This window comes from Telopea speciosissima, chromosome 7, assembly GCF_018873765.1.
Source record: "Telopea speciosissima isolate NSW1024214 ecotype Mountain lineage chromosome 7, Tspe_v1, whole genome shotgun sequence".
NCBI lineage: Eukaryota > Viridiplantae > Streptophyta > Magnoliopsida > Proteales > Proteaceae > Telopea > Telopea speciosissima.
Window position 1 is genome coordinate 2,545,734 of NC_057922.1, and position 23,814 is coordinate 2,569,547.

The 23,814-nt window shown below is 37.5% G+C and overlaps 1 protein-coding gene across 1 annotated transcript; it reads right to left on the bottom strand.

Moving 5' to 3' along the window:
- Positions 1-22,730, bottom strand: LOC122669127 (kelch repeat-containing protein At3g27220-like). Its single transcript, XM_043865807.1, has 7 exons — positions 22,395-22,730; positions 21,932-22,120; positions 14,467-14,696; positions 9,235-9,405; positions 6,298-6,403; positions 1,468-1,674; positions 1-319 (listed from the first exon to the last, which is right to left on the bottom strand). Exons 1-7 carry the CDS (start codon positions 22,584-22,586, stop codon positions 155-157), a joined length of 1,260 nt encoding a protein of 419 aa, XP_043721742.1. The 5' UTR covers positions 22,587-22,730; the 3' UTR covers positions 1-154.
- Between the last annotated feature and the right edge of the window lie 1,084 nt (positions 22,731-23,814).

Sequence of the window (23,814 nt, forward strand, 5' to 3'; positions counted from 1 at the left end):
ACTAAGAAAAAACAGGAAAGGTGAGATTCCTCTATAACCCACATATACTACAATCAGTCAAGCACTCACTTGACTAGGACAAAAAATAGAAAGGAATAAATCAAACCTCTTGTTATAATTAGAATTGTTGACTGGGGGGGGGGGGGGGTGGAAATCACAGGTGCAACTTGGTTCTAAACATTTCTCCGACAACTTTCCTTGGCTGTGGATTATCTGGTCCTCTGTCTCGTTGTCCAGACGTGAAGTATAACCAACCACGCCAGAAACCCACCAGAGTGGTTTTTACCCGATAAGGCATCTTCCCGTAAACTGACCATTTCTGTGATTGGGAACAAAGCATGAATGTCAAAAGTACTAAAGGTATAATTCACATTAACAAAGGCCAGAGCGCAATGAAAAAGTTAAAAATGAGGCAAAATTTACTACAACAGCAATGGAGGAAATCACACAAATATATGGATGCAGCTTTCTTAGATGATGTGGTGTACAAATGAAGGGGAATAGTATAGATCATTGCTAACAGCAATCTAGACCTTAGAAGCATTCTATTTGGCAAATTTTTTAGATTGAAACCAGTGAACAGTTCAAAAGAAGTTATTAGATGATTAACACTACCCAATTGGGTTGCCAACTGAAACACATGAATCTTATTATAAATGACCTATCAAGTGGAGACTCCAGACATGTAACACTTATTTAGAATTACCCAAACAATATACGTCTATGCCAGCAATGAAAATTTACATTTAAAGAAAAAAACCAGCAGTTGGGTTCTAGGTTTTCTCCTTTTTCTTGTTTATAGCTAACAAAGGGCCCAAAGTTTTTCAGTCAACAGGAGGCAATAATATGATGTTACTAACCCAAGAGACCAGGAGTAACTTGAAGCATTTCAGAAAGAAAATAACACAAGTTAAAAAGGATGATCACCAAGACGCATTTCAGAAAGAAAATAACACAAGTTGAAAAGGATGATCCCCAAGACCCAGAAGTACACTTTGCATCATCTATGATCAAGAAGCTCGATGTTATTATATGTATATAGTAAATTCTCTTGAGTATAATTTCAAATGGAGATAACAAAAGCTGAATATCAGTCCAACTAGGACACTGTCCAAAAAACAGGTACCATAGAAACCTTAAAGGCAACATTCCAACAGACGGAAAGAAAAGCATATATAAAAGAAAGTTCACCATTGGTAACGAATTTGAAATAGTACTTAACGACAAGAATTTAAAGAAATAGATCCAAGAGCAAAGAAGGGACTGGCAAGCGATCAGATTATGGAATAATTACAAACAGCTTAATTGATGTAGGAAAGGTTGATAAACCATAAAACTGAGTGAGGTTTCACATACAACACTCATTAGAGCAGCATCTCTATTCGACTGCCATGGGGAAATTCTGTCTTCAACTAAATGCTTGTCTATATCCATTAATGCAAGTGAATGAAAGGAAAAGGGCCATACCATTGTATCTAAATTGAACCGGAAAACTTCTCCAACAAGGATCATTCTTTTTGTCACAGGGTTCTTTTCTGTTGTCCCTCCCACAATGAAAATAGAATTGTTCACAAGAATCCACGAACTCTCTATATGGGAATTAGGCTTTGGCATCGGAGGCAATGTTTTCCACTTCATCTCATCATCCAGCATATAAACATCAGCGTATACAACCTGGAACAGATGAAATAAAAATTTGTATTATTTTCTAAAAACCAAATATAAAGGGGAAGCTAACAACCTAAACCCCTAAAAAGTAGGGTGAACAGACCTCTCATCCAAAATATGCATCCTCAACACATTATGAAAAGTTCACAACTGATACCACTTCACAAATAATACAGGGAATACTACTTCCATATATGACGCTTGGCAAGCATGTCGTCATTGGAAGAAATGTCATAGGGCTAAGAAAAAAATGAAACCAAAATACCAAACAATGATATGACCAACAATAGGATGTTTTTTATCTATTGATCGGCGTAGAACACAATTTCATTTAATCTTTAATCATTGTAGCAATGGGTCATGGTAAGAATAGGGATAACACAGCTGGCTTTTCAAATACTTCAATTTCACTCTCTGAAATAAAAGATAAGGCATTAAGCACATAGTTATCAAGGTGGCAAGGCGACCATGGCATTGGAGAGGGTCCAAAATCAAGGCGACAAGGCGCCCAAGGCGACCAAGGCGCCTAGGCGATGGCCGCAACGCCTTGATAACTATGATTAAGCATATATCAAATGACATCATTGAAGCATTTCACCAACTTGCAACCAACTCAAAATGGAAGTAAGCATTATCCTACCTAATTGGGGTCAGCTTTGAAAATCTTGTGTGTCAACCCACTCAGTTTAAAGCACCAGAATGCTAACAAACAAAATGAAAACATTAAAAAGGATAGAGAAGTATGCATTATGAATCCATTCTATGAAGAACCATATGAAACTTATTGCAACAATATGGAAATTTTATTGGTGTGGCCCTAAGAATCCCTAATACCCCAAAACAACATCACAAAAGGGCATGCACCAAGTCCACAAATAGAGACCAGAAAACCAATAAAAAATTATAATTCCCATACAGTAGCACCTTTACCTTTCCCCAGAACAACTTTTTTTTTTAAACAAAAGCCTTGGATTCAAAAAGAACAAGGAAGCAATTTGTCTTCTCCTTTTTCTTTTTTTTTTGGAATTCCATGTTTTCCTAATCCAACTGCAGAACCCTACAAAATTCTGAACCTATGCTCCTAATTTCCCCTCATTTCTTTCTCTTCTGAGCTACAAATAAAGCCTACATGCACAATGCTCGAGCTAGAAAGCAATTTGATTTTCTTCTTCTTTATCCCTTCCAGTGGAATGGGATTGAGACAAGAAAACAATGACAAGATCATCCAGGATTTCTAGTGAAGGACTGATGAAGTCAGGGGTCAATGAAATCTTAATTAGCTGCAAATGGACCCAATCAAGCTATCCAATTAATACAGTGCTAATCTCGAACCAGTGAAGTCCAGTGGGAGATCAGCTTGCAACAGGATCGCAGGTATAGGGACAACTCAGATACCCATGAAAATCCGGTTGATGGTCTATTAGTCCAGGAGAACAAGTCTGTAAAATCTTATGTTGATCTAATAGTCAGATCTGAAGATATGGAGTAGTCTAAAAAAATAGAACATAGCCAAATAGAAACTCAGACTTAGAAACCAATAGAAAACAATTAGAATCCAAAGAATAGCAAGTCAAACTCAAAATAGAAACATAGAATAAACTTAATAACTAAGGATGACAGAAATAGCAAGTAAATCAGACTTGGTAACCTACAGAGAAATAGAAAGTTAGAATGAAGAACATGTTGTAACAGTAACAGCACATAGGAATCAGCAGTGAATGACTGAATGCTCAACGGAACAATTTGATGGAAGGAATAGTTTGCTAAACCAGCACAATAACTTGATCTGAAACTTGAATGAAGAAGAAGAAATCACAAGGAAGAAGGATATGTTAGGCTTCTCAATCTCACCCAATGACGGAGAAGGAATGCCACCAACTCCAGCCTTGGCACCCACCAAGATTTCCCTACTGCATCCCACAGTAGAACAATTTTGAATCTCACAAAACCATGCTCTGTTCTCACATCTATTCTAGAACTTTAACAAAAGAGAAACTAGGGGCAGGAATGTAGGATACCTGTCCAGCCTTTTAGAAACACTACTAAAATAAAGAATACAACTTACTAAAGTAAATATTAAGACTAATCCCGTATAGGACTCAAATCCTTCATATTTGGGCTTATAGAATTCGCCCATTACAATAGTAAACTCAAAAATACTAAGCCCATGACCCATATAACCCATTGGATACTAAAAATTAAACATGTTGGTCCATTCTTGGTCCAGTCCAATGCCTGATTTGCAGCTGGCCTTCTTGTTCACCAATAGACCCACTCCAGCAATCCAATAGGAAAACAGCAAGAAATTATGATTTACTCCACTGATAAATATAAGGTATCCATCCCAGAACTGACCAGAAAATAATACAAAAAAATTGTAAAAATTTCTGTGGGCCACCAAATCTGATAAAACATCAGAGGATAATTAATTGAACAAAGCCGAATCAAGATTGGACCCACCACCAAAATAGTTTACAATATGCTTTTAAATCATAAAATTTTCAACCCAGACCAAGCAAGTTTGCTAGGGTTTGTGGGATTGGAATCCAAAACTCTGATTTGCGTCTAGAAAGAGAAAATCAGACCACTCCCAAATTATGGAAAATTTCAATGGAAAGTAATCTTTTTCTAGTTTAGAAATTTCAATAGATATCTGTGAAGTAGGCTTACCACATTGTAGACCCAACCAAAAGATTTACCCAGAAGGTCCATTGATAATTCTGACAATTACTTTTATTGCACAAGCAGTTCTAAATAGATAGTAGGATAGCAGCAACTAATGGCCTCAGCCAAAAAAAAGAGGAGAACCAAAGCTTTTAACTCAATTCTATTCAATTCGAAATTCCAACAGCACTACAATCATTTTTATAGAAGCAGACTACCAAGTAAATACCCATAACAAAAACCCACTAATAAACTCTAATACATAAAAAGGAAATAAACAAGGCACCCTAGTAACAAATTATTAATACTGAAACTTGCATATTTTCTTTCATCTTTGCAGGATAGAATCCCAAAGGCTCATTGTTCACCACTTGGACCATGCCCCCGTTTATGTTGAGGCACATAAGAGGCTAATATCTTAGGAGATGCTCCCACATCAAGAACCCTTATAAATATGTCTGCTACAGTATTTTTAAGGAACACCAGAACAGAATTCAGATCGCCATTCACGGTGTAAGCACTGATGATTCTAAACATGATTCACATGAGCCTGAAATGAAACAAAGAAGAATCTTCAACTTGAAATGGCCGTCATTAGTATTTTGGATCATAGATGGCTCAAAACACCCCTATAAATCAGTTTATTTAATTTTTTCCTTCCCAACTTCCTTTCCTGGAACTCCAGCATATCTTTATTCCTCTTCAATAGGGATCTTTTCTTGAGGCTCAACTTCAGTAAGAATCAACTTCAAATGGCTCAATTTCTGTGTGGGCCATCTCTCGAAAATCAACAACTTCAACTAGGTGTTCTAGTAATTCATCTTCCGCTCTTTTGTCATAAATCCTCAACTAGAACTTCAATTACTACATCACTGTTTCTATTATTCCTTCCATTTTTTGCAAGGGAAGTAAGAAAGCTATCACAAGTAGCAACCCTGTTCTGAACATCAGTTTTGATTAAGAGTATCACATTGTAGAACGTCTGATTAAGATCATCCATGGTTAAAACTGAAAAGCAATCAAGTTGGCTACGATACCAAACTGATGCAGCCAGGGATGCAAAGGATCGGATTAGCTTGCAGATGATGGACCTAAATACAAGACATAAGGCTTTAATTAATTGAAAGAGATGAGAAGCAGATCTGAGGGATTATAAAGGACAGATCTGATAAATATTATCTGAAATCGGTAACCGGTATGTGAAATTGCAGATTAAAATAAGAAGAATTAAAGCAATTGTTGATAAATAGATAGAGAAAAATAGGAGTGCAAACAGGGTTTAGCTTGGGAAGAAGTATAAAGAGAGAAAGAGAAGAAGGCCGTGTACCACATCTGTATCTATGATTGACAGAGGATAAAGTGAGGAAGAGAGAGGCGATAAAACTCACCCTATATTGACGCACAAGCAGTCAAACTACTTAACCAAAACTCAGCCTAAGACACTCAACTTGTATGGTCATAGGGCAGGGTACATACGCTTATATAGAACTCTCAAAATCTGACTCCTACAACTAGAACTTCCATAATTCTACTATAACTCGATCACTACTTATTTGACCAGTGATAGACTAAATAGAGCATAATTATACTCCTAAACTATCTAGGAAAATTAAAAACTTGAAAATCCTACAGAATCTACAGCCAAACAACTGATTTTACTCTACTCCCAATGCCACAAGGAGAAGACTTAAAATTCGTGTAACCTGACAACTAAACTTTTAGGCTTTATAATTGAGCCCATTAAAGGCAACGGCATTGAAAACCAAGGCCGGCAACCATCTAATTTCAAAACAGGTATAATCTTGGCTTGTAACTGCATTAAGTATCATAGACCATAAATCCAATCTATAACAAATGCTCCAAGATGAGATTGGTCCTATCTATAATTATAAAGCAGTTGGCTTTCATTGTTAACCTAATCGAAATTCTATTATTTGATTACAATATAGGAATCATCTCAAATACCTCATGCCTTCGAGAGCATTTGAAAATAGGTGATCCAGGTTTGGCCATAAAATCACCCTCTTGACCACCAATAACCATCAGCCGATCGTCAACCACAATACAAGCCCTGCCAGAATATAAACTCAAGAATCAGAGATATAACCTAAGATTACATGATGGAAGTTTCATGGCTGTCCTAATAGGCCTGAACTTTCTTCGCCCCTCCAATGAGCAGCCTTGGTCATAATGTAAATGAAACCATAGGCATAATGAGCAAATAATAATGAAAATCTATGCAATTAGAACTTCCTAGGAAAGAAAAGACAATAATCAGTAAACATGTAATTGTTGGGGAACACAAGTGGGTATGAAATTGTTGAAAGGAAAATTTTAAAATTTTCCATTTATTCAGATTTGCAGTTGCAAGAAATAAAAATTACACTAAAAAAATCTTGTATGAAAGGACTGGGACAGAAGAATGTCAGCACCATATTACATTATCAAATGTTGCATTTATACGAACTCGAAATGTTGCATTAGTTTCAACTTGAACCTGGTTGAACCACCTATATAAATTCACTTAACCCCATCGAAACTTGTTTGTTTCGACCATGGTTCAAGAAACTGAGACAAAACCTGGGCTAGAAATGGTATCAAACCAGGTTTGTAATTTATTTATGCCAAACGTCATTTAAGTAAATGACTTTGTAATTATCTATCCATTTACTTAAGAAATTATTCATAAATAAGCAAACCCCCCCCCCCAAAAGAATCTAATAAAAATATTTAAAAAGTCAACTTCCCAGTAAGGGTGATTTCCAACTTTCAAATGCTAGGGTTTTTCTCTAATCTAAAAATTTCATAAATCTTATTGTGATAGAACAGTATAAATCAGTGCCAAACCTGGTTCGGTATCATTTCCAAGAACAATATAAACCAAATGTATGTTCTGATTGTTTCAAACTTTCAATAACTTGTTTTGAGTGTTCTTTTTGTGAAACCAATTCATGGAATGGTTTAAAATGTCAAAAATAGGCAGCACAGATAAAATCAGGGCCAAAAACCACCTTTTGGGCCTCAAAACCAAGGTTTCTACTTGTCCAGGAAAAAAATACTAGTTTCGGTCGAAACCTACCATATCTCGGTTTCAGGGCTGACCGAAACTGGCCTCGAAACCAAGATTTCAAATCGTGTCTTAGAGAGAGAGAGAGGAATAGTAGTACACATTTAATCATGACAAAATAAACATAATTATGATCCACATGGGATATAATTTCATAAACTCGGCTATAAACTATTCACTTTTTATTTATAAAACCACTTACTTCACTTCTTTTGAATTTTAAGAACTTATTTATTATTTGAATAAATAAATAATAAAAAAACATATATCTTTGGAACGGAATGCATTGTATATAGATGTGTATTTCTATCATTTTTACCAAATCTCGACATGATGCTGCTGATTACAGGATTATATTTCAATTTACCCAAGGGTTTAAACTTTAAATCATCGTCCCTGAGGAAATTTGGAACCATGTCTATAGATGCAACCTTAATTCAGCAAGAAAAGGAAAGGCTGAAACTGTAAACAACACACACCCCCCCCCCCCAAAAAAAAAAACAAAAACAAAAAAATTGATGATTAACTTCAGAACCAGAAGAAAGTTAAACATTAGTCAGAATTGTAGACTATTTTTCACAAGAAAAAAACTTGTTTAGCATTTTGATTCAGGCAAAGATCCAAAAAAACCTTAAACAGCCAGCGGGTGATGGGGCCATAAAGAGGAAATAGGGCAAAAAGGGAGAGAATCAGATAGATATGACCCAAATCTAAGGTTCACATTTGATGAAAACAAAAGCAAAAAAATAATATATGAAATTTCTGATTAAAATAAGAACTAATATTGCACATAGTTGGGAAATCGATAGAAAATAAAGGAGAGAGAAATAGTCATCATTACCTAATAAAAGAGAGGGAAAAGATAGAGCATTGGAGGGGAGAGAAGAGATGTTGACTAACCTAAAACTTGGTGATTCGGGTCTGAAAACTGAAAAGTAGTAGACAATAAAGGGAAGAAAGAAATAAAAGAGACGAGAAAAAATAGGGAAATAAAAGATTAACGAGAGAGAGAGTATTCGGCCACAAGCCCATCTATAGCTACCAACCAGCAGCAAACCAAATCAAAACTTATCCATTGATCAACCACTAAATATCGTAGGGGGTGTAAACCTGTATTTGTAAAAAATAAAAACTTCAGAATTAGGACTCTGGCCTCCAACAACAATACTTGGACTCTTTAACTAAAAAATATCTAAATTAACTTAATCCCCTAGCTAACCAACATATGGACCGCTTTTCACAATAAAATAAACCCTACTTAAATATCCCGACTTGACCCTCGAATAAACCGTGCAACTAATAAAAGTAAATTACAATTATTCCCCTTGATAAAATATGCCAACCCTATATTTTGTGGAGCAAATCCTAGCCATTCAATATGGATCTTAGGATACTCCTGCAACATATTTCAACAGGCACCCAAGTCCATCTTCTAGAACATGAAAAGGAGGGAGTGAGGGAACGGACTAGCAAGGTTATACTTTTGACACAATAACCATAGGATATGCATGTAAAACATTATATGGAACAACATAAACATTAGGTGACATAAACCTCATAACTGCATTATAGACGATCACCCTCCAGTAGTTGAAATGATAATGAGATAGATTTGCACAAGGAAGCCGGAGAAATTAATTCTAGATTCATTTATCATCGAATACTCGTTTCATAGAAAAGCAGGCAAATAGGAAACCTGTTCGTTGCTTAACCCAATAATATACTGGTGCAGGGTGTACATTATTTCCATGCATTGAATAGTATAGGAATCCTTTTCTAATTTCACCTTGTAAAAAAATACTAACTTATTTATTTTGAAAAAGATGGTAAATAACCTGTGAGGTCCCCCACGAGGAATGGGTATTTCATTCTGCCATTCTTTCTCTAATACTTTGCCATCTTTAACTGCAATGCTCCAATGGTCTACTGCAGGTTCATGACGATCCTCCTTGCTGCCACCCATTACATGAAGTCTGCCCTTCCAAAGCTGAGTTGCTGGGGAATACCTGAAAATTGTCATGTTCAAACCCGTAATTTTAATTATGATATATCAAAATCATCAGGAGTCAAATGCAAGGTTTAAAGTATCAGTATTGGATGTTGCATAAGAGACGTATTGTATCATTCGTATCGGAGATGCGCTAAAGATATGCATGGAAATGGTCAAGATACACATGAAAATACACTTTTGGAGCAAAAAAAAAATATAAATAAGCAATATATAAACACTAAAATGGCAAATGTATAACGAGACAAGTGCATTAAATTGAAATTGTTATAAAAGATGAGGTTTCTTACACGTAGAAACAGTCTATTGCCATTAAGAGTGTCAGGGTGGTTCAAACTCATATCTGGAAGGGTCTATAGGAATAGGAGTGACTAGGATGATGTTGTGCACCGACCGAACATAAGCACAACACTGACCCCAGTATTGTGTGAAGAAATTTTGTTATTCTGTGAAATTTCATGACTCTAAGTACAAATCCTTGCAAATGATCAAGTTTGATGCTATGGGTGGGTTAGTTTTACCCAAATCTATCAAGTTATAGCAAAAAAATAGGTATAAAAACAATGGTTTAAACACAAATCAAGTTTTTGTGAAACCTACATTTTTCTGTGAAATCTCCTTCAATCTTTGATTTCAGCTTGTTCAATGATCCAAACTTAGGTTTTTTAGCACCCCTTGAATAGTTTTTTACTGGAGATTAAAACCCACAACTCAAATCTATGCAAAAAACTTGGTTAAAGGTCATTTTTAGGACTCTGTTGAGAGTTCGGCCTTTTTTTTTTATTATTTTTCTGGGTTGTGTATCGAGACTGAAACCAACGTGGACCTGCTAATGGCCGTATCGAGATGTATTGCATGTATCGTATCGAGTCGTATAGACCCATACAACTCAATATGTACCGATACTCTCACCGAAGGCTTTAATAGACTATCAATGGGTCGCCAAAATTTTGACCTATTTCGTGGCATTTCAGCGAAATGCCACTTTGGACTTTACTTAAATACCTGGTTTCACGAATTTTGGTAAACAACTTCGACTAGAACTCGTTTGTTTCGGTACTTTCGCCTGGGAGAAGAAGAAAACACCTCCTTTGCATGGATTGTTGCCACCTCACCCCATCAAACTGTAGGAATACGCTGTTGGGGATTGCCACATGACTACAAAAGAGATCGGTTCCTGCATATTGGCAAAGATTTGACCACATTCAACAATTTTAGGTTATGAACTTTTCCAAAAAATGATTCTTTGCCAAAAAAAATAAATAAATAACTGATTGTTGATGATGAAATTTTTATATGTAAGACACTGGAGGCCGATCTATGACCCATGGAACTAAACCTCGGTTTCGCAGTCGAGACAAGTTGAAGGGAGAATTTAAAAAAATGCAATGTTTCGACCATGTTTCAACCATATTTAGGTAATTTCGCATGTTTTGACCTGAACACTATATAAATTCACTTATCCCCATCGAAACTTGAGGAAACCTAGCTCGAAACCAGGACAAGCACTTATTTATGCCAAATATTATTTAAGATTTACTTAAATTTGTTATTTCATTTACTTAAGATATTATTCATAAATAAGCAAATACCCCCTATTTGAATCTAATAAAAATAATTAAAAATAATTTTTAAAAGGATAAAAAGTCAACCCCTCAGTTCAAGAACAAAAATGGATTTTCTACAGTAGGTGCAATTTCAACTTTTAAATGCTGGATTTTTTCTCAAATCTATAAATTTTATAAATCTTAATATTATAAAACATTGCTAAAAACCAAAAAAAGGGTAAAATATTCATTTGATCTAAAAATTTATTTCCATTCATAGAGATTTTAAACAGCATTCATGCACACAAATTAAATTTGACCTGAACATAACTTCTTCAATATAAATCAGATTTAAGCAATCTTGGATTTGTTTGAAAGCTTTCCCAGTCAAACCTTATTCGATATCATGTCCAAGAAAAATATACAGTATCAAACTTGGGTAAAAACCACAAGTATTATTTAGAGTGTTCTCTATGTGAAAATAACGCATGGATTGTGTTCAAAATGTCAAAAAAAGGAAGCACAATAAGAATCAAGGGGGAAAAAAACAATTTTTGGGTCTCGAAACCCAGGTTTGAGTTAGCCTGGAGAAAGTACCAAGTTTCGCCAGAGAAATGGTAAAAACTGAGGCAATCTTGGTTTATGGTTGGTCGAAACCAAGATTTAGAACCTTGAAATGACCTCATGGAGTTGGAAATTATTTTCTGTTTATATATAATTTTTTTTCCTGGTTTCAAAACTGTATTTTCCCACCACAAATGTGAAAAAAATTAGGGTTAATATAAATTGGATGAGGCTTAATTATATAGATGTTAGAAACCATTGGCTGAATCTACAGCCTCACGGAGTCGGAATTTTTTTCGGCTGGTTAATATTTTTTATTTTCGAAATTTTGAACATTTTTTTTACATTTAAAAAAAATAAGAAAAAATATTATGTTTTGGTTTGAAAAATCTATAAAATTTACGAAAGTAATTTCAGCATGTTTTGAAGCGCATATGAGGCTTATTATGTTGTTCCATATTTGCTTTTGTTGTATTAGGCTAATTATTTTTTTTTTTTAAATTATGAAACTTGTTAGAGTTTATGAGGGTATTTTAGGCCCATGCCTGTTAGATTGTAACTTGATGTAATGTGTTCTTTTCCTTTTTCCTTTTACCTCCCTTAACAATATTATATTAGCATAAGGGGTTAAGGATGTAATTTTCTTTTCTTAAGTTAAGTGAACAATATATGAAAGAGTTGTGAAGAGATTCACAACACACATTCACCACCGAACTCTCTTCTTCTCTATTTTCTCTTCTCCTTCTTCTTCTCCTTCTCTCTTCTCCCATCTCCCATCTCCCATCTCCTTCCCTCTTCCTTACATACATTCACTACCTAAATTCCAACTCAACCAAGCCACCTGAACATACGATAAAGTTCTTGTAGCTTTTCCAATTTACCCATAAATTGCTCTAGTACTATTTGTCTCACCACTGTCATTAAGCACATCAAAAGAGGCACCATTACATTAAAGATCTCAACCTTAGATCTGTCTTTGCTTCTGGCACTTCGAGCACAACCCTCGATCCAACCACACCAAGTGCCCATTAAATAAGGGTTTGAAACTTCTACTTTGATAACAACTGTCATGAACAAGTTTTTTCCAAGTACAATACTGCCCGTGCGGAGCTCTAGACAGCACTTGACCAAGGTCAGTCTAACTACACCCAAGCCATCATAGCATTCATCCAAAGATGTCTTCACAAAAATCAATGAGACATGACATGCCCACTAGTCATACACTATGTTGAAGCTTGGTCGACCTAGCCCACATCTTCACAATGTCACATCATTGCATCCCCACCAAGACACTCTCCCAATGACTAGGATAATTTGAAAGGCCAAGCCCAACACCTAGAAGTCGCTTCCCTACAACCAATATAGACGCTCATCCAACACTGTGGATCCCTTGTCATCGGAGCCCATCACTAGTGCTACAACACCATACGGTGAGCCATGCTACACCAGCTCAAGATTACAACCAAGCCAATTACCATGCTTGCATAGAAAGTGCCATTACTGCCCCTCAAATGGCTATGGGGCCCCTTGTTTGACACCCAAAGCATACCGAAGGTTTGCCAGACTTGCAGAACACCTGTCCACATCGAGTCACCACTATCGCATAGTGCATTCAAGTAGCAAACATCAACATATACGCATCCAATGCACACCAAAACTAAGAAGACACATGATAACCGGCTCACTCAAACGTAGTGTTGTTTTTGACACATATGAGGTACAATTAGCATCCACAAATTCGAACCTCTGCCTCCCGACAGTGCAACATGCTAGTGCCTCCTGCTAACATGTAAGGGTGTCAATCAGTACGGTACCGAAGCCAAACACCCCATACCAATACTGTACTGTACCGAGTACGGTACCATTTTCCCATACCAATACCGTACCATACGGTATCAGTTCGGTATACAGTTTTATTAGGTATATGGTATTTGTTATACAGTTTCTTATATATATATATATATATATATATATATGATAATACGGTATGGTATCGGTATTCGGTAATTCGGTACGGTATCAGTATGTACCGTCGGTATCAACCTCCATACCGTACCGAGTATGGTACCATTTTCCCATACCATTACCGTACCAAATTATATTCAGTACGGTACAGTACCAGTTCGGTAAATGGTTTCGGTACCGAATTGACACCCTTACTAACATGGTCCCTATAGGCACCCCACAATATAAGACACATGATAACCCCTCACTCGAACCTATTGTTGCTTTTGACGCATACGAGATACAAGTAGCATCCACAAATTCGAACCTCTGCCTCCTGATGGTCCACCATGCTAGCACCTTTTGCTAACATGATCCCTATAGGCACCCCAACCTACCTGGGAAAAAATTCATGGCCCATTCCGACTAACAAGTGTCCACCCATTGTATACACCAATGGAATAATTGTGCTACTGATGCATGAGTGGCTAGCCAACCCCACACAAAATGGCTTACTTGTGGAAAGTCACGATGCAATGTCGAGGCAACAAAACCAAGGAGGGTGAGGCACACACCTTCCTCAAGGTAGCCCTTAAGCTTTTGCTCCTTTTGAGACATTAACCCCCTCAAAAAATCATATTGTCGTATTCCAGAGTCTCACGACTCTTTGTTTTCCCAAAATGCCACTACACTTCTCCACAATGCTAACATCACACGGAGCATTGACATGCCCCGTGCTAGGAACAAAGGCCATCATCGGGCACACGAGCCATGCACATGCATGCTTCCACAAGTGTTAGAAACTTGCCTATGGTTAGGCTACAACATCACACCCATCCTCTGTCAGTTTTGATTATTGCCTCTAAAGCAAAAGAATAAAATAAAACAACTGATGAGTGAAATAAACATATTCAGAACGAGTATGAGTGGGGAAACCATGGTTGACAAATGCTCCTGACAAAAAAGAACCATTTTTCATGTTACCACTTCATTAAGGGACATACCTAGGGACGGGTAATGGGGGCATGTCCCGCCATTGTTTCGTTTCTGTGTCCAGCACAAAGGTACGTGATGTGGGCCCTCTGCACTGTGGACCATATTGCCCTGACACCACATAGATGTATCTCCCATCTGTCACTGTTCCTAAATGTGAATGTGCCATTTCTTTTGGCATATCAAACCTTCCACCCCATGTATTGTCCGTGAAGTTGTAGATATCAACATGTGAATGCACCTGCCAAATAAAAACACAAACAGAAAAAAGAGAGAACAGTTAGACCAACTTTGTAGTATCCAACAGTTACTGTTAGGAGAGAATATATTTTTATGGATATACAATGCCTTCAAGTCCAGGCATTCTCTGGCTCTTTCTCTATCCATAACTATCTTAATAAATTTTTAAAATGAACACAATTAGTGAAATACATGATATTCAAATGCTGAAGATAATCATTCAATCAAAAGCATTGATAACTCTCACTCTTTAACAGAAAGAACCATAATATTAGACAAGAGGCTGATGTCCCTTATCACTTAATAGAATTTAATAGAAAGCACTTTGATCACCAGTAGGAAAGTGAAGCAACCAAACAAGTGGAGAAACACAATCATACTCCTTATTTTTATTTAACAAATACTTATTGTCTTTAAAAATTATTGATTCAGTCTATAGGAATTTCTCCAAAAAGACTTGTAAATGAATTGTTTTTTTAATAAAGTAAACCATATATGTCCAAAATACATCAGTTATATGAATTTGTTGAATGGGCTCATCAAGATCATTCTCTGACACTCCACAACAGCATGCAACTCTTAAGAGAACCAATCTCCAATCTATCTTCAGCCAATGATATGTAAACCAGAATCAAACGTTCAGACCGTAAAATTAGAAAGGTACTTCCGTACTACAGCCAATGATATGTAAACCAGAATCAAACGTTCAGACTGTAAAATTAGGAAGATACTACTTTGCACACATATTATTCTATCACCGGTCCATAAGCTAACTGGTGCTTAATATAATCAGCTTGTCCCATAAACAAGAAAACATAGAACAAGGACACATGAAACATGATTGAGGCCTTGGGTATCCCATTCACCAATGACGAGATGATAAATCTCCATGTTGAGTGGCTCTTGTACATTGAGTTTCTCTCATCAGTCACAATTCTAGTGGGTTGGTTTGGTGTTTGTTAGTAGTGTTTTGAGTGGATATACAGATGATTACATCTTATTGGTTTGGTTCCTGACAAAACCAATAGGATTTAATAAAGTTTTTTAGAATATACCCTGAGAAGCCTTTTGGAGCTGGTGTATGATGATATCACGAGGCCTATATATCAGCTTTCGAAACCTAGAATTCTGTTGAGTTAGATGCCTTTTGGGTTCTTTGGCTCAATTTGATCAATGCTGCTTCATAGGAAAATTACTGCTCATAATAACGATCCGTCTGAGAGGGTAAGTATTTGATTTGATTTTTTATGTGGGCCCATAAACAATATAAGTTGGGATTTCCTATGCTATCATTTCATGAAGAACATGCATCTCTTATCCCAATGTCAAAGGAGATTCCCAGTGGAAAAGCCTTCACTGTGGCAGTTGTATTGAAGGAGAATCTAAATCACCTAAGGATAGGGTTTAGAAGCCAAGTAGACAACCAGAATCGCAATGAAGTAATTAAAAAAAAAACCAAAAAAAAAAATTTCAGTTGATCCTAAATAACAGAAGAGCAAGGGCTCTGTCTGGACAAAAGGCTAGTTGAGTCCTCTATTTGGAAGGAGAATATGATATAAAATTTTGAGACCAATCTAATAAATCGATGAAAAATTTTAGTAGGTTTCAGAATAGCAAGAATAAGGCTTAGATCAAATAAGAGCATCACAAAATATCAATAATAAACCAGGATAGAAATATGTAACCACGTCTTGGAAAGAAATCAGAACAGAATTCAATAAATAAGTATTTTAGGAGAAAACAAACATTAGTCAAAAGATAAATCAGATTTGAGCATAACTCTGGTCGAGTGTCACTTACGACCTGATGATTGATTCTGCAAAGTCAGATCAACTTTTCATGGCTAGATTCTTGTTATACAGAATTCCTACTAAAACAAGGAAAACTAAAACCAAGAATCTAACGGTAAAATTGAAATTTAATTCTAAAAATCAATTAGAAACTGTTCAACAGATGAGATCATAATACAAAATGTAAAATCAGAACCAGAACTATTTAGCAAACAAGATTGATAAATAAAGCATGTGCAGGAACAGAAAAAGTTTTGAAACTGACCCTATTCAATGGGGAAAAGAGGGAAACAGAAAAAAAAGAGAAAAGGGGATATTTACTTGGATTCACCACCAATCAACCTACTGAATCGCCACAGAACTGAAGGCAACAAGCCAAACTTTCATTATCTCAAAACGTGGAGGAGGCTATGCCTCGTACAATGTATATATACTGAAACGGACTCTACCAATAAAACAAAACTAACAAGGAATTTCCCATGCTTGAACTGCAATAGGACTGACCTGACATGACTATGATACCAATGAACATAGTGGCATCCAAGGTTTAAAGTATCGGTGGGGTGATTTTAAGAGACGTATAGTATCGTATCGTATTGTATTGGAGATATGTATCACACGCTACAGATACGCATGGAAATGGTCAAGATACAAGATACACTTTTGGAGCAAAAAACAATATAAATAAGTAATATTACAGTTTGTTTCCTTGATTCAACCAAACTGCAATTTGTTTCCTTGATTTGATTCATTTTTCAGCAAAGAATCAAAAGCATGAAATTTGAAAGAAGATGTCACAAGATTGAAGTTTTGGGTGATAACTTGTCCGTCCAGGTGTTGTTGATGCTTTCTGGTTTCTGGAATCACAATTCTAAGGTCACATGTACCTTTTAATGTGCGTATCGCAATGTATCGCACCATATCGACCGATACAATGCGATACATACTGATAATTTAAAAAAAATTCAACTCCTAAATCAATCGTATCAAGAGTGTATCAGTATGTATCGATTGTATCGTATCACACCGTATCGGCCGATACAATGCTATATTGATTGATACTATTTTTTTGGGGAAAAAAAAGAGACTTATCTCATTGTATCGTATCGATACCCTGCCATACCGATACGTATCGGCCGAGAGGAGATGATGCGGTGCGATACTTAAATCCTTGGTGGCATCTTGGAGACCAAGACACCTGGACACATAGACGGCGGCTACAGCGAAGCCTTGATAACTATGACAATATACGAGAACCAACAGACAAAGCGGACTTCCTACATGCTAAGTTGGAAAATTTCTATCTTGACCAAGCAACCTAATTACATTAAGAAACTAAAGAAAATGCAAGAAAATAACTCCCACGATTTAAGCTAACCAGCGGTTCAGCTGAACCAAAAATTGGTTCAGAACATGAATCGTAAGTAGAAATAAAGTCTGGTTCTCATCCTATCGCAAGGAATTCTCTTCTTCTTTCCTCTGGCTGAGATTTGCATCAACTCTCCCCGACTTAAAGAAACTCAATCTCAAGTTTTGTAGAGTTGAGGAATCAACTTCATGTGGTGAACATCTATCTTCAAACCATAACAGAACTCTGGCAACTCAGACATTAAGAATATAATCTTCAAGTCATGGAGCTCTCTTTGAAGAACATTGGCAGAATCACGAACTATGTGCTCAGCTTCGCAACCAGTATTAGTTGTAAACGGTGTGTCCGTGGAGTTCTCTGTAACAGTATCTTTGACCTCTTCATCCACCGTCTCAACCTCAACTGTACCCAATTCCTCGATGTCATCATAATCATCCTCCTCATTGGTTTTAACTAATGGAATCAAGCATATAACATTAACACCACGAGTCACCTCACCATCTTCATCCTCATAGAGTTCATCATCATCAAAATCAGGTGGATGAGGCATATGTTGAGGCATTTGCTTCTACTGCAGCCACTATAGAGTTACCTTTCAGTTTCCGAAGCAGTATGCCCAAACTCATTGCAATGGAAGCACTATGTGTTACCACCGCTAACCGTAGGTGCCTTACCCTTGGTGTCTATAGTTGTAAAGGTACCTAAAAGGTCAACATGTGGGTTTATCCGTGACAATGCCAACTGCAGGTGCTCTGTTCCCCGGCTTGAGAAGCAAACTTCCTAGAGGGGATCTTCAAATTTTCCTTTGCCTGAATAGCCTTCTAAAAGACTTGAAGGTCATATACATCGTGGACATTTATTTGTTTCATGATTTCTGGATTTAACCCTATCTTGATCCGTGAAATCAACTGAATGTCGTCCTCATCAATCCTTGTGCTTGAGAACAATGCGTCAAACTGCTCCACATACTCTGCCACATTTATCTTGTCGTAGAGTGTTAAGCTGGTCCTATAGTCGTGCTCTTGATATATGAGGTAAATACTTGTTCTTCAACTTTTCGTTCATCTCTTCCTAACTTCCAAGTAGCAGGAGTTATCAAATCAAAATCATCATCTAGGCTAGAAAATCACTTGTAGAATACTAGCAAGAATTAAGGCTTTGATGCAGTTAATATTGTCCAATTGGACCAGTCAAGGCTCAAAAGACTTTATTTTGACCCATGGTTGGTTTGTATGAACCTTGGGCTTCTTATTTTTGGGTTTCTTGATGTAATGGGCTTCTTTTATAAGTCCATATTTAGGATCTTAATCCAAATATGGATAAGATTGTGCGGTCCATTAGTTGTTAGTTAGTAGATTATTTAATTTTAGAATTGTTTTAGACAACTGTCATTAGAAGTGGGACCCAGATTGAAGACTTCTAAAAGGGCTTGCAGTTTTTAGATTCCAAGATTCTGGAATCTTATCACTTCAGGTTGTGGACTAGTTTGTATGTTGTAGCAACTTATTTTTATTGTAATAGTGGGGCTGGGTCAGGACACTATAAGTGGGTTAGTTTTTGCTTTACTAATTATGTTGTTTCCACTCTGAACCCGCCAAAGGCTGTTATGAGGAAATTTAATAGTATCTGTGCTGATTTTTTATGGGGTCACTCAGAGTGGGGAAAGCGCCATCACTGGGTGGGGTGGCATAAGATCACCCAACCTTTGGACGAAGGGGGCCTAGGCATACGCAAATTGAATGACATCAGCTTAGCTTTGAGGTTAAAGGGTTTATGGCGAATTATGTCTGAAAATTCCCTTTGGTGCTCTTTCTTTAAAGCAAAATTTCTTCAAAACCAACATATTGTTTTGGCTGGATTAAGGAAGGTAGGAACGGTTTCTTAGAGAAATGCTCTAAAACACAAGGAACTGATAATTGCTAACTCCAGATGGCTCATTGGCACGGGTGACATTAACTTCTGGCTTGATAACTGGTCAGGGTGGGGTCCTCTTATGGACTATGTTGACGGAGCAATCAATCTTGATTTAGAGACTCAAGTTAGGGAAGTGATACAGGTTGATGGTAGTTGGAAAGATAGCATTCTGATGCGAATAGATTCTCAGGAAGTCAGAGACAGTATTTTGGGTGGCAACTTTTCACTCTCACACAAGGAAGACAAATTAATCTGGTCACTCACTAGTGATGGAATCTTTTCGACAAAGTCAGCTTGGAATCAAATTAGAGTCCCTTCCGCTCACAAACCATTTGCAAAATGGTTCTGGAACTGATCCCTCCCCCCTAAAATCGGTTTCTTTTCCTGGCAAATCATGTGTGGGAACATCCCAATAGATGAATCATTGAAAAGCTTGGGCGTTCCTTTGGTTTCCAAATGCCTTTGTTGTGCTTCATCAGCTTGTGAATCGACCTCCCATTGTTTGGTGGAGGGTGTGACGGCGTCCAAGGTTTGGAAATACTTCGCCTTAATCTTTGATGTAGTAGTTCACACGTCACAGGATGCTAGGGGTCGTATGTTATTTTGGCATGAGCAAGCCAAAGGGAGAGGTGCTAGGGGGTAAAATCATGGGTTTGGTGCCTTCCCTCATCTTTTGGGAGTTGTGGAAAGAAAGGAACAACAGAAGACAAGGCGGGAGACCAAGACCTGCTAGTGTCATCATAGAGGTGGTAAAGAGTTGGGTGAAAGAAACTCCCTTTGTTGATTTCCCTACAAGACCTCCCTCTTTTAGAGAAAACCTTGTCTTTCAAATTTTTACTATTACACCAACCCCCCCCCTCGGTTAAAGCAGCCTCTTGTTGTTTATTGGTGCCCCCCCCCTTCTCTGCAGTAAAGCATAATGTGGATGGAGCTTGCAGGGGGAACCCTGGAGTGGGTGGAGGAGGAGGAATTATTAGAGATGGAGAAGGAAAAGTCCTGGCTGCCTTCGCTAACTATTATGGAGCATGCACCAACTCAATTGCAGAATTCAGGGCCTTAAGCGATGGTCTGAAGCTCTGTGAGGAGATGGGATTTGCAGACTTTCATGTAAATTCTGATTCAACTTTAGTTGTGCATTGCGTCTCTACAAAGAGATGCAACATTTAGAAGGGGTGGTACTGGTTCCAGGAGATCCTGACGTTGACTCAAGCCCTTTGGCTGATGGTTACTTTCACCTTTAGAGAAGGAAACAGAGCAGCTGATTGGTAAGCCAACTATGCTTGTGATTCGGCGTCCAACACTACTTTCAAGGCTTGGGCGGATATTCCGCCAGAGCTAAGGAAAATTACTTGGGAGGACGCCACGGGTTTACCTGTAATTCGTACATAGTATTCTTTTGGGGGTATAGGGTTTTTAGTGTGATGAGAGAGTGAGATTCTTTTGTATCCTCGGGTTGGGGTAAGGTGGGTTATGTCCCCCCCTTGTAATTCTTGATCATTTAATTTTGGATTATTCATAAATTGCCAGGGGCCAGCCCGGGTCCCAGATAATATTCGGGATAAAAAAAAAAAGGGGGGGGGGAAATTCTCTGAATATGCAGACAAATTAGAATCATCTGACTTCCCTTTTCCAATGCAGAATAATTTGAGAATACTCTTTAATGAAATCAAGCTGTTCTTCCATGCAATATATTGGCATACACTAGACAGAATCCATACACCCATTACTCTGCTAAGTTCTGCATAGAAGCAATTTAAATTGCTTTAGGTTCTCGCTGACCATTATTACTTTTCTATCAGCACGATAATTAACCTAGACAGCTCAGCAGCACTTCTAATCAACTATATCAGAAGTGGCAAAGGGTTCCCAACAATTGTAAGCAAATAAACATAAATCAGAAAACTGAAAATCAAGTAAATGGAAGGTTTGAGACAATATTGCCCATCACAGTACATGCCAAGAGTATGCATTACTTTAAGTCAGCCATTAGAAAGAAATACACTGACCCATAGTGCACAAGTAGAAGATATTGAAGAGATCTAAAATGAAAGAAATAAAATTCACAATATAAAAACAAAATCACTTCTAGCAACAACAAGGCTGTAGTCATAGTTAAACTATGCAAAACACGTAATAATCCTTAAGAATGTGAAAGATTCTTACATAGTCAATGGTACCGTATCCAGCAAACACATAGAGAAGGTTTTTTATCTGAATTGCTGCCCCATCTAAACGAGGTACTGGTGCCGGTTCCATCTTCTCCCATTTTAGCTCAGGTCCAGGTAAATCCGCAAAAGTTCCTGACAAGATTCTTGGATCATGCGTTATAATCTTGCTCTTAAAAGCATTGACCTACAAAAAAAGCACAAGATTGAAAATCAATTCGTGATCAATGAACAGTTGCAGACCAACATCAACCTAGTTTTTGCCCCCTGCGGATGAAACAAGTCCTAAATAAGAGATGCTTCTGGGCAAGCATTGTCCCCATTTTTCATCCGGGATGATAGTATAACGCTCTCTAATGAAACCTGAATTTAATAATCCTCAAACAAATAGAAAAAAAAAATTTAACTAAAACATCCAAGTTTCTTGGTACGAAAAAACAATGTCATTGGATCGAACTCACTTTTTTTATGTTGGGGACGACTACAGTCTCAGATTTCTCAAGTACCCAATTGGAGGCAATGGACGAATATGCAGACGATAGAAAAGAAGAAGCCCAGAGGAAATCTGCGATTAGAGCTGCTCCAAGAAGCCCTGCGCAGGACAAGAGAAAGACCAGTTTTGACGATGCGAGCTTTCCATTGTTCCTCGCCATTTCAATTCGCAGGGGAAACACGGCCAAAATTTGGTATGCAAATTTTAGTTGAAACGATAAAACTATAAAAGTATGGGAAAATCTTTCCCACGCTTCTAGCTTGTAAAGGAATCCCGCAGAATCACTCACAATCCCTGGAGGCGTCTCCCCCTCTCTGCATCTTTCTACTAGGCAACCCCTGTCCTGCTGTCCTGTAATGTACTATCGAAGATTGAAAGATCGATTTAAAGAGAAGAAATGATTTGCCGAAGCTGCAAATGATCGGAAAAGTCCCGAGTTATCCAGAGAAAAGAAGAGAAACCCAAAAAGAGAGCTTCGGATGAGGGGAGTAGAGAACATAGATTCTGAAATTCAGCAATCGAAGTATAAAAATCAGCAAAATGAAGATTGGGGAGAGAAAGAGAGAAACAAGAAGGCTTACCTGAAACGAGTTGGAAGAAACTCGGATCTCTCGAGAGAAGTCGGCTAGAGCTCTGAGACAGATAAGAGTTGCTCACAGACGGTAGAAAGCTTGACTAGGGCTCTAAAACCAAATGCAGAACATAAAATTTAAGATCGTGATGAAGAAAACCACCCCCATGAAGTAGAAAACTAGACAAAATGGAAAGAATCCCACTATGCACATGGATTTTATGCTGTGCGTGAAAGATCGTACAACTTTCCCGCTCCTTTATTCCAACCCACCAAATCCTGCAAACAAACGGCTCTGAAAACCTGAGGCTCTAATTTTAAATCAGTGGGCGGGAATTACGGTTATCAACGTTCTCTCGTCGTCGCCTATATATATATATAACTGTGTGCTTGTGCGGTAAGGAGCTTGTCCCTTTGCTCTCCCTCCAAATCTGGTTTGAGTCAAAGGAAAATTATATTTAACACTCCTGGGATTTCAAATAATTACATCTATCATTTCTGGAGTTTCAAAATTATTTCTGTACCCCTGGGTATTAAATCTGTTAGTTTTGAATGAAATGACAATTTTGTCCCTTTTTATTTGTTATAAGAAAGAAACCGACTCCAACCCACCCCTGTTACCATTGCATATCCTAAGTACCTGGAGCGACAAGGGTTAAGACTTTCCTACACCATCGACCTTCCATTGTTGCGTCAACGACCACCTACTGCACCGGCTGACGTTCCTTGGTGGGGTTGAATCATTCTTCTTCTTCTTCTTCTTCTTCTTTTGACCGTGTGGGCACCGTTTCCATTGAGGGCCAACCAACAACAAAGA

Excerpts from the sequence above, each read along its gene's own strand:
- LOC122669127 (XM_043865807.1), bottom strand. The coding sequence starts at position 22,586 with ATGGCGAGGAACAATGGAAAGCTCGCATCGTCAAAACTGGTCTTTCTC. Across the intron at positions 14,697-21,931 it reads GATACGGTACCATTGACTAT|GTGCATTCACATGTTGATAT; the intron begins GTAAGAATCTTT and ends TTTATTTGGCAG. Across the intron at positions 320-1,467 it reads GGTTCAATTTAGATACAATG|AAATGGTCAGTTTACGGGAA; the intron begins GTATGGCCCTTT and ends TCCCAATCACAG.